Consider the following 12,599-nt stretch of genomic DNA (forward strand, 5'->3'; position numbering starts at 1 on the left):
TGGTGGGGAGGTAGAAAAGAAGAAAATAGCAATAACGGTGAAAGAATAGAAGAAATAGGAGTTAAAATGGAGAAATGAGAGACAATTGAAGTTCACGGGGACCACGATGGTGAGCGGGGTAAAATTAGGTTTAGGGCTGAGGGTATATATGGAGGGAAAGGGGTAAAAACAGGGTCATTTGCATCCATCTCCACAGCATTTCAGAGCTCTGATAGTGACTTTTTGTGAAAGAGCGACCAACAGTCAACATGTCAGTACCGATAGCAGATCATCGGCTAGAGTGGATCTGTCAATTCCAGCGGCTAGAGGACTACGGGCCAGCGGTACACAAATTTCAATTTTTAAGTTTGATGCATTTTTGATGTCTTTTTGCAAGCATCCAAGTCAAACCAAGACAAAAGTGCTAAAACTGTGTTTTAGCACTCTTGTCACCTAAAATAATGCTTTTGTGCCGATATAGCGCTATTGTATAGTGGTTTTAGCGCTATTGGCTATTGTAGCACAGTCGTGTAGTACTTTTAGCGCTAATGTATTATTAGTGCGATTGAGTCAATGTTGTAGAACTATCGTTATGTTATGGCGCGTTTGTGTAAGTCATTTAGTGCTTTTGTTGTTTTAGCACCAGTGTGTAGTGGTTTTAGCACGATTGTCAGCAGAATAGCACTATTGTCTGAAAAATAGATGCCCCAGTGTTTAGGAAAAAAAATCTCCTAATGCCGGTGTTGGGTGGATGGATGGATGAGTTGTTTTGAATCATAGCAGCCTCGTTGAGACTAGGTCATTATGATAAATGCCTGTTGTAGTCTAGGTTTGCCATGATTGTTTACCTGTTGAGACCCAAAGATACTTGATCAAAGTATCTGTTGACAGTCTAGGTTTAAACTTAAGAAAGTTTGAAACAAAACAACTGATGATGATGTTGATGTGTGTGTAGGAGGATCTTCTTGTTTTATAGATGCAAGAGTGTCATCCAGCCACGCAGTAGTTGCGAGATCAGTTGACTGAGGCAGAAATTGATTGTGTTGCGGCGATTGGACTATATGACATGATACACATGCCCGTGATTTAGACGAATCATAGACTAGTGATGACATTAGTTGAGCGGTGGCACAGTGAGACCTTCACATTCCATTTGTCGATGGGAGAGATGACCGTTACACTAGAGGATGTGTGGCAGATTTTGCACATTCCTATCTAAGGGGAGCTGGTGACGTATGACCGAGGATTGGGTATAGTAGCGATACAATAGATGTTTGATGAGGATGTCTTCATTCATGATGGCTCGATCGCGTGGGAGGAGATAGCGGCTTTATATGAGCCATTACCAACAGTATTATCAGACATTGTCGAGGGTTTTCTATGCCTCGATCGATGATTGCATGGACTGGCCATGGGTTGGGGCCAGGTGATTGAGCGCATGGTGATAGATGGGACCCGCTATGCATGGGGACCATGCATGCTATCACACTTATATAGGGAGCTGCATGAGGTGGTATACCAAGAGATGAGCTCTCTGGGGGTTGGCCTTACTTTGCTACACATCTGGGCATGGGAGCACTTGCCAGTTACACGGTCGATGTGTCTGAGATTTAGGGTGGTAGATCAGCCCTATGTGTATATGTATGAAGGTATGATGAGTTAGCCCCACCTGGGGAAGTTGGAGTGGTGGTGACGGGCATTAGACAATTTGGATACAGTGATATGGAGGCCATATATTGAGTGTGAGCCTTGGGAGGATGATGTAGAGGCCTTGCCATATGTTTTTATGACACGGGTTTTGATTGGTAGGACATCCTACAATGTGGAGAGATAGGTACCAGGTAGAGTGATGAGATAGTTTGGGTAGAGGCAAGATTTGCCAAGGGGATCAAGGGAGTATGCATGGGCGGTACGAGAGAGATCCTAGTGGGGGATAGTGTTACCATAAGGTCAGGCCTTAGCTGAGTGCTAGACCTTACAGGTGAGACCATGGCATATGAGGCTGGGGGTTGTGGATGCTGGAGTGATAGAGGAGTATACGCAGTATCGGGTTGTGCATCCTATTCTATGCATTTTTGATCTAGCGGAGTCGGTACCATCTTTTGAGGGTGATAAGAGACATCAACAGAGGAGGAGAGGAGGCAGAGGAGTAGGAGGTGAAGATAGAGGTGATGGAGGAGGAGGAGATGGAGGTGATAGTGGGGGAGGAGGAGGTTTTGGAGGAGCAGGAGGAGGTGGTGGAGGTGGTGGAGGAGGTCAGTTACAGAGGAGAGGGAGAGGCGGGAAGCCATTGTGAATATCACAGGGTCCTTTGATTCAGGGAGCAGTCAGAGTAGGCGACATGGATATTGGGGACAGAGAGGTGCCTATGGAGATGGGAGAGGGAGCTACAGGTGGAGGAGAGGGAACTACAGGTGGAGGAGAGGATCCTATGGGGATGGGAGGAGGAGACCTATGGGAGCATATGATAGTATATTTGTAGACTCATCTTATAGAAGCCTAGACAGAGCTGGAGGAGATGGAGGCAGAGGTTGTAGCTAGAGATGTTCAGCTATTTGCACGGGAGTCAGAGTTGATAGTAGTGAGACGATAGCAGGATGATGCTGTTGATAGGGTGATGCAGCTATAGGAGAGATTTTAGGCCTTGGAGGGAGTAAAAGGATAGGGTCCTATGACTGATTCATTGGCGAGGGAGTTATGATGGGCAGGTGGAGAGGTTGACTATTGGTGGGGTTTATATGAGCAGGTGGTGCCATCTAGTCAGCGGGCATTGAGTTATTCACAGATGTGTCAGGTGAGATTAGAGTGGTCTCAGAGGATGCAGAGTAGTGGTGGTGTTATGGGCCCTCTACAACTAGATAGTGCAGGTGGAGCAGGGGGTAGTGGTGGTGCAGGGGGTGATGGTGGTACAACATTTGGCCAGAGTGCCATTTGAGGGAGATTTATATATTTGTTTCATTGTCATTTTTGGACTGTGACTTGGATGGCTCTTGGTAGCCGATATATTTTTGACATCATTGTACTCTGATACATGTATGCTTTTGCGAGATGATATATGATGATATATGAGGAGATCCCACATTTTGTGCTGATATGCATGTTGATGATATGTATGGATTTATGCCGGATGATGGTTATGATGTATGCTTATAGATGATGAGATGCATATTGTTATAGATGGTTTGTGCTTTCTATATGTGTATGATGATGATGTTTATGATTTTGATACGCATGTTTATGAATGTGATGCTAACATGTGAATTTCAGTTAATATATGTATGATACTTTATTGCAATTCTTTATGTGTCTAATGCCATTATGACAATGTATGCATAATGATGAACAAATGATGTTGCCTATGAGATAGATAGTACTTGTGTTTATGTTGATGATATGTATATTGTTGGTAAGATAAAAATATAATGAATCGAATGGTTTTATGTGAATTTTCATAGATGGTTAAAAATGTATGAAAAATGGATAAACAAATGTAAATACAAATGTTTATGTGATGATCTTAAATGAATGCACTTTAAAATAAACAAATATTGAGACAAATGTTTATGTTTATGATTCTAAATGACTTAAAATATGACTAAGTGATAAATGAAAGTGAAATGATAATGCAAATAAATGTAACTAAGGGATAATGAATAACTTCACCTTAATGCAATTAAAAGGATAATAAATGCATTTTAATGAATCCAGATGAAACTTTAAGATGAAAATGAAATGAATGAGTATAAGAATATACTGGATGGATAGATGAATGTATTTTGACTAATAGAAAAATAAATGCAAATGAATGCAACTAAATGAATGCACTTTTAAACAAACTTAAATGATGATGAACGATATTTAATGATTTAAGATACAACTAACTGTACCTAGATGACTAAATGAATGCACGTTAATGTCCAATGATGGAAGCAAATGAGATGATGGGAAGTTTATCCAAATGAATCTAAATTCCCTTATTACAACGATGAAATGATGCAATGATGATAGTGAATGCAACTAAATGATAGTTGATGCACTTGAATGAATATCTATAATGGATGTAATGAACCTACATGCCAGTAAATGATAATGAACTAGATGCATTTAAATGCAACTAAATGTAATGGAATGATGATGCCATGTGTTTAGGATAGATGAATGCAAGTTGGTGAGAATTTGCATGATGCACTGATGATGTATCAGAGAAATTCATCATGATTATATCCAAGATCAATTCATATTAAATAACCTCTTGTATTTTAACTTGTTCACATTTTCATACAAAAATATGAATAATGAATGATAAATGGATGGGCGATATGCAACGGAATGCAATATTAACAGATGAGATGGAATGATGATCCATAGTGATTTATTTTTCATCATTCAGCATGGTAGTATCAATCTTGGATGAGGCAGTAGGAACCAAGTTTGGAGAATTGTACCTGTAAGCAAGTAGTATAGATAAAAAATGTTGGACCCTCTATTTTGGTTCATGTGCAGACAATCGAGGTATACGTTGTAGTCAGTAAGGCATAGTGATCCATGACTAGATTTTTGCATATGATCACGTAGCTTAGTGAACTTCCCACATAGACACCATTAGTATATGCCCCAGAACTTTATTGGAACAACTCACATACAATAAACAAAATGATACGTAGAAATCATCCCAGCTACTCTAAACACTTGTGGATATCTCAGAGTAGCGTAGGAACCTGATATAAATGAATAAATAACTTATCAAACTGACCAAGTACTTCATAGCTTAAACATAATTTTCTTTTCAAAGAAAATGTTATCATGTCTTTGTTTTAGTAAGGAAGGATGCATCCTTGTTAAGACAATTGTGTGTAGATGTGTTGATTATTTGGTTGATTTGATAAGTGATCATGGTTTGAGTAGCTCAAAATTTTTGTTTGTCGTTCATTTGCGATGTGTATGTACAAAGGATTTTATGCATTGCTATGTTTTTGATTGATTTTTGGATGTTTAACGATGTTTTTGGATTTTGTGAGTCTGTTTTGAATGAAGAACTTAATGAATCATAAGAAATGTAGAATCCACTTCCATCAATAGATTACGAGCATTGCCCCCAGTTTAGACGTTACTATGAAAATCAGGATGCAAGACACATGAAGTACTAACCCTGATTGTAGATTGATAACAAGCCATGGTTTGAATGATGGATGAATGGATGCAATGAATGTGATCACAACAAGTTTGAAAGACAATGGAGCCATAGCCTTTATGAGTGGCACCTATTTACCAGGTTTTCACCATCGCACTTACCCAAGGTGCCACCGGAGTGGTTGTTCACTATTTGGATGCATGATTTTTCTTTACTATTTTGATTTTTTTTTTGTATTTTCTTCAGGACTTTTATATGAATATTTTTGGTGTTTTTCTGGTATGTATGGAGCTTGATGCTTTGTACAACTTATGTATGAAACCATTTGAGGTGCATTCTTTTGATCGGATCTGCTAGTGGTTCCCCTTCTAAAGTAGCCAATTGATATGCCCTGGACCCAAATACAACAGTGATAACATATGTTCCCAGCTAGTTTGATTCAAACTTTCCCTAATGATCTCTATTTGGTTGGTTACGAGGATTCTCCCTGAGAACAAGATCACCTACCTCAAATGTATGAGGTTTAACCCGATGATTATAGCTTCTGCTCATTCACTGCTGATAGGTTTTGAGGTGGTTGTATGCATCTTGTTGCCTTTCATCAAGTAGTTCCAAGTCTTGAAGACGTGATACTTGGTATGCTTCATCATCTATCAAATTATGCAAAGAAACCCGTAGAGATGGTATCTCAACCTCAATAGGAAGAATGGCTTCCATGCCATAGACCAGTGAGTAGGGAGCTGCACCTGTAGGGGTTCAAATGCTAGTTCGATATGCCCATAGTGCTGGATTTAATTGAACGCGCCAATCATGACCAACATCGTTGAATGTCTTCTTGAGGATTCTTAATATGTTCTTGTTTGATGCTTCAGCGTGACCATTGCCTTATGCATAATAAAGAATGGAAAAGTGGTGTTGGATGTGAAACTTCTCACAGAGCTCATAGACATCCTTATTTTTGAAAGGAAGCCTGTTATCTGTGATGATGGACATGGGTACACCATACCGACAGATGATGTAATTAAGGATGAATGAGGCGATCTACTTGCTGGTGACTTGTGTAAGTGGAACAACTTCGATTCACTTTGTGAAGTATTTGGTGGGGGTAATGATAAATTTGTGGCCGTTGGATGAAGATGGATGGATTTTACCCATAAGGTCAAGTCCCCATTGAAAAAAGGGCCATGGTGTTGTGATTGGTTGCAATTCCTATGCTAGTGCATGTATCAGGTCTCTGTGAACTTGGCATTTCTTTCATTTTCTGACAAAATAGTATGAGTCTTTTTCCATGGACGACCAATAGTATCCAACATGCATGATCTTCTTTGCTAGTGAAGGACCACTTGAGTGAGTCCCACAAATTCCTTCATGTACCTCTTCCAAGGCCTTTGTTATCTCATCCTATTGCAAACATTGAAGGAGAGTACCATCAAGACTGCATCAATATAGGCTTTCAACAATAATGGTGTATCAAGCGGTTTGGTGAATGAAGGTTTTGTATTGGTTATTTGATTAGTTAGGAGGGAGTGTGTGATCACGGAGGTAAGTGTAGAACTCACCATACCATGGGGATTAGAAACCAACAAGGCAACATATCATCTTGGATTTGGGGATATCATAAGCGGGAATCCAAAGTTGTTCTACCAAGAACTCATAGCGTGTTGAATTATGTGGAAGATCTAAGAGAGATGCTATTGTAGCCATTGCCTCAGTAGCTCGATTCTGATCTCTAGGTATCTGCTCGAAGGTGATAGTTGTAAATGATGCTTTTAAACTATCCACCATTTGCTTGCACAACATGAGTTTATCATCCTTGGTCTAATACTTGTCTGTGACTTGTCAGATGACTAGTTGGGAGTCGCCATATATTTGTAGCTCTTTCAGTTTCCATTGTATGGATTGTCTGAGTCCTGTGATCAAGGCCTCATATTCTGCTATGTTTTTTGTACATGGAAAAGTTATCCTGTAAGACTTCAGGATGCTGTCACCTTGAGGTGTGATAAATAGAATGCCTGCCCTCTAGCCATGCCTAGTATATGAACCATCAAAGTAGAGACTCCATGGTTGTGTTGCTGTGATCATGAAGATCTCTTCATTTGGGAAGTTAGAAATAAGAGCATGATCACCTGTGAGGTGTGCATCGGCAAGGTGATCTGCAATAACTTGCCCCTTAATAGCCTTACAGTCCACATACTCAATCTTGGCAATCTGCAATAACTTGCCCCTTGATAGCCTTGTTGAGTAAGTACTTTAGTGGATCGATCTTGGCAATGATTTGTACTTTATTTGTTAATAGGTAGTGTCTCAGTTTAGTGGTTGCCAAGATTACTTCTAGGAAATCTCACTCAATAGGTGTGTAATTGAGTTCATAGCTGACCAGTGTGCGAGAGATGTAGTAAACAACAAACTCTTTCCCTTATGTATTGTGTTGTGCCAGCAGTACTCCCAATGCCATATTTGTAGCTGAAATATAGAGAAATAGCAGTCTACTTGGATCTAGTGGGATAAAAAATGGTGTCATCCTTGCTTGCAAGGTCCTAAAGCACTCTGACCATCATAGCCCATTCTTTGCATAATGGTAAGACCTTTTCCATATTGATCTGTAGGAAGCTTATCATGTGGGATTTTCATGGTGATAGGGTCTTTATAGATCCATTCTGCTAAGTCCTCATCTCTGGTCTCCTCTATCTGACTTTTTCCAAGGATAAAAGGTGCCAAGGTGCATGTTGGCTTGACTAGTGGTGGTTGAAGTAACCGTTGAGGTTTGCCATAAGTTCTAGGGGAAGTGGGTAATTGCCCAACACAAAAGAGTTGGCTTAGATTATATTCCCCAGGTCCTTCTTCTGCCATTTTCATTTTTAGCTTCTCTTGCTTTGGTATAGGAGTGTTTGAGCTAGAAAGAGAGGCTAGACTAATATATGATGTGGATGGGATAGCTTCTCTTTTGTTAGGAATGGTAATCTCTAGTTGATGATTAATATTGTTACAATATGCAAATGGATTTGCATAGCCCAAGATTGTGATTTATACACCTTTATAGGGAAACTTGACACTGATGATAGGTGGATGGAATGGCTTGCATGGCATGTATCCAAGGTCTTCCTAACAATAAATTATATGGCAGAGGAAGGTCCAGAACTTGACATATGATGTGCTTCACCACTGGGCCCACTCGGATTGGTAACACAACTGCTCCTTTTGAAGAAAGCTCCGCTTCATAAACTTTTATGGTTATCTTTTTGCAGGGGTCTACTGATTCTATTACATATCTCAATGCTATGACCAACTATAATGTACATATATTCAGATTTATGCCATTGTCAATCAAGACTCGCTTGATCCTGTGTTGGTTGATAAATCCTTCAATGTGGAGTGAGGCGTTATGAGGTTGTTGGAAGGATGTATTGTTGCTTTCAAAGAAAGTGAGACATGGTGATGACCTCAGATTACCAACCATAGCTTGAAATTGATCCGTATTAAGATTGGCAGGGACTGACACTTCTTGAAGAGCTTGATCCAAGATTGTTTTATGAGATGGGGATAGGCGCAAAAGCTCTAAGATAGATATAAGTGCAGGCATCTTATCTAACTTCTCTACAAGATTATACTTCTTTGGGATGGAGGTTGTGCCTTGTGGAGATTCTTTAATGGTGATTTTGCTTCATCGCGTGACAACATTGCAGGTAGGGTTCAGATATTTGATAGTGATGGTTGCAGTTTGTTCATTGGCATCATATAGGTGATTCATAGTATAATTATAGGTTGCTTGCATATAATTAGTTGTATATGTGTTTCGCCCTAAAGTGGAAGGACCCCTTTGATCTTGTGATGGAAGTGGATTCTTAAACATGAGATGATCATTATTTGAGGTTTTTGGGTCGTGTCTTTCGGTTTCAATCTCTCCTCGGTCAATAAGATCTTGAACAAGATCTTTCAATCTATGGCAGTTACTTATTTTATGCCCTTTCCCTTGGTGGAATTCACAATGTTCATTATCTCTCCATCATGAAGGTTTGACCTGAGGTTCGTAGTTAGATGTCTTTGGTAAGGTCACCAGAGTTGAAGAGACCAATTGATGCAACACCATTTCGATTGGTTCCCCTAAGGGCGTGTATGTATGTTTTGGTTTATAATTTTGTTGTCATTGTCTTGGTTCCTCTTGCAGTGTATTGTGACCTTGATTTTGTGGAGGAGCAACTGTGTTGTTTTTAGGAGGGGGATTTTGCCCTGCAAATTGGACCACAGGTTGTGCACTTTTTATGGTCCTTGCATCTATGACCCTATCATTGATGATTTTCTTGTTCTTATTCTATAAGTTGGGTTTATCACTACTAAAATGTGGGCGAGGGCCATCTTTTGGTTCAGTGTATATCTTGATAAGTCCCTTTTTTATAAGGGCCCATTCACATTTTAATCCCTGGGTGATCATGTCATCAAAGGACTCTGTTCCCTTCATGTTTAGGTGGAATTCCATTTCATCGTTTAAGTTGGAAATAAATATTTCCACTAGCTCTCATTCAGGTCGCTGAAGAGAACGTCTGCTAGACAGTTGCCTCCATCGTTGCAGGAAAGCTGAGAATAGCTCACCTGGCCTTTGTTTGGTATTGCACAGATCTGCCATGGTAACATCACGTTCTATGTTGTGTGAATAATGTCCGATGAAATTTTGGACTAGTTATTCGAATGTCATAATGCCGCCTGGCAATCATGAAAACCATTGTGTGGTTGTCCCTCCCAAACTCTGAGGAAAGAGGTGCATTAGATATATGTCTTCATATGCCACTTCTAGGCAAGCTGAGTGAAATTCCCTGACATGATCTGTAGGGTATCATTTTCCTTGATACTTTTCAAACTTAGGTGTTTCAAACCCTCATGGAAAAGGTGGCATATGTAGATTCCTATCAAAGGGATAGGAACAAATATCATTAAGTGAAAACCGGGTAGTTTTCACACTACTGTGGAGTTGTTGGGCTAGATTCTTGACTTGTTGCTTCAATATGTCTATGTCACTAGGAGGAGGAGGTGGGGGATTTCCTTGATTAAGGTCATATCTGAAGTTATCTCAACCTCTTCCAACCTCCTTACGACTATGGTTCTCTGATGCTTTTTGTATTTGTGTGGTATCAAAATCAGGGGGTAATTTAGCTCCCTCTTGAGCAAGTCTCAAAAAGTGAGCATCTGCGTTGTTTTTGAGAATTTCATCAAAAAGTCAATTGAATTTGGGGTTGTGTTAGGCTCTTTCTATTGCTTTAGGATTTGGGGTACTAGGATCTTCATCATTTATACCTCCTCCAATGGCCTCATGGTAATCGTTGAGGTTTTCTTCCTCCTCTTCAATCTCTAGTTGTCTAGTTCTCGATCTGGTGTGAGCCATTTTGTTTTGAAAGTTGTTTTTGAAGTTTGTTGAAAGTGATTATAAGTTGGTGATGGAATTGATAGTTCTGATACTTAATGTTAAGTACAGATGCCAAGCTGATAAGATGAGAGGGGGGGGGGTGAATCATACAAACTTAATCTTCCATAAAAACAACAGATTCAACCTCGGTAACATATACTTCAGCAATATAACCAAAACTGCAAAACATGCAAACTCATAAGAATATAAACATCATAACACTCATAACACCATATTTAACATGGAAACCCAAATAGGGAAAAACCACTGTGGGATTTCAGACCCACTAAGAAATATACTCTTCTAGAGTATGCTCGGTTAAAAGCAAATCCTGTTAAAGATTACAAACACATTGCTAGATGTGACCCGGTTAATGGATTTCCCTTAGATCTGTTAAGATCTTCACCTTGTTAGAAGTGACCTTGTTAAAGGATTTCAAACACTCAATCAGAATGTCACCTTGCTAGAGGGTTTTACAAATAAGACTCTTAAGTCCACTCGGTTAAGAGATTTTCTGTCACTTCACAAAATAACAGTAATAAAAATCTATCTGCAACTTCACATCTAAAAATGCTAAAGTAGATTCTTATTTGCTCAATACAATCTAGACATAGGAATAATCTTGTCCATCTGCTGGGCTCTATACTCTGTTATTCAAACAAGTCTTCAAGCTTCTGTTCTTGGTAATCACTATGTAGCATCCCTATGCATACACTTTCCTGCATACATTGTTTATCAACAGTTCTTTATTTATAAACAATTTGCCAACCGCTTAATCTCCTTGATCACATATCCCATGATCAATCATAGCCATCAGATCTTCAAACTTGACTAGGTTCAATGTATCCTTTGATCTGAAAATGTTTTACCCCGCCTTGGAACTTGCATACATTTCTTGGAACTTATGCTAGGGTATTGCGGTTCAATCTAAGCTATAGATCTTCCTGCCGATTTTCCTTTGCCATAGATTCTTAACAAACTTCATGCAAGCATACCAATCATTTAATCATAGCCAGCTCATCAGCTTCCTTCATTAAATAATGCATTTTGTTATTACTCGATTGCAACTCGGTAAATACTAAAGTTCACTCGGTAGACATTCTGCCTTCATTAACCGATAGCGATAACCTTAGGGTTTACCGACTAGGTTCTTTGCTCGGTAACATAGTATAGTATTAACCTTACAATCAATAACATATGTAGGATATCAAAACAATCTAAACATCATGATCTCATCATTGTCTAACTCGGTAATAGTTGCCCATTGAATAACTTATTCCTCCCCTTATTCATCACTTTCTTTCTGTGTCTTTTACCGACATCTTTATACTCATCAAATCATACTTCTTAAGATATGGCAACATCATACTGAATTAGAAAATCAATTTCTTGACATCAATGACAAAATAATAATATTAAGATAGTAAACATCCTTAATCAGTTATATCCATAATCATCAGAAACCTTCTAAATATCCTAATTGAAATGCCAACAATCTCCCCCTTTGGCATTGATGGCAAAACCAATTGATTTGACCTAATTGATTCGAATTGTTGTGAGATTCTAACATGCTAAAATGCTCTCCCCCATACAATAGTCTTCTCCCCTTTTCTTCAGTCTTCGCCCCCTTTGACAACAATGCCAAAAAGTAAAGAACTAAAACATAATTTCTTCCTGTATGAAGTGATTTCCTGCTATGATGTGTGAACTTAGTCTTGGTCTGAGTGTTTTTACTTCAATTCCTGTTCCCTGTATTATTTCCTACACACCTTTAGAAATCATCCTAAAGTGTGTAAATCAACATCAACTCCTAAAAGATATTCTGTAGAGTCATCGAATTGATGCTTTCACCGAACTCGGTTAGTGAGTGGAAGATAGGGGTAGGACCCCTAACTTACTTCTGAGATACTCAAAAGTGTCCCTTGGTAGTGGCTTGGTAAAGATATCTGCTATTTGTTCCTTAGTGCTAACATACTCCAACACCACTTTCTTCTCTTGAGCTTCTTCTCTAAGATAATGATATTTGATAGAGATGTGCTTTGTCTTAGAGTGCATAACATGATTCTTTGAAATGTTAATGGCACTAGTATTGTC

At 39.1% G+C, this 12,599-nt stretch overlaps 1 protein-coding gene across 1 annotated transcript; it reads left to right on the forward strand.

The window, feature by feature from the left end:
• The first annotated feature begins 1,975 nt into the window (after positions 1–1,975).
• On the forward strand, positions 1,976–2,914 carry LOC131063801 (uncharacterized). Its single transcript, XM_059220721.1, has 2 exons — positions 1,976–2,222; positions 2,688–2,914. Exons 1-2 carry the CDS (start codon positions 1,976–1,978, stop codon positions 2,912–2,914), a joined length of 474 nt encoding a protein of 157 aa, XP_059076704.1.
• Positions 2,915–12,599: the final 9,685 nt, after the last annotated feature.

The sequence above is a fragment of the Cryptomeria japonica genome, chromosome 5, assembly GCF_030272615.1.
Source record: "Cryptomeria japonica chromosome 5, Sugi_1.0, whole genome shotgun sequence".
NCBI lineage: Eukaryota > Viridiplantae > Streptophyta > Pinopsida > Cupressales > Cupressaceae > Cryptomeria > Cryptomeria japonica.

What these genes read in the sequence shown, in the direction of transcription:
- LOC131063801 (XM_059220721.1), top strand. Translation starts at nt 1,976, where the DNA reads ATGAGGCTGGGGGTTGTGGATGCTGGAGTGATAGAGGAGTATACGCAG. An exon ending in AGCAGGAGGAGGTGGTGGAG is followed by an intron (nt 2,223 to 2,687) that starts GTGGTGGAGGAG and finishes TATGATGGGCAG; the next exon opens with GTGGAGAGGTTGACTATTGG.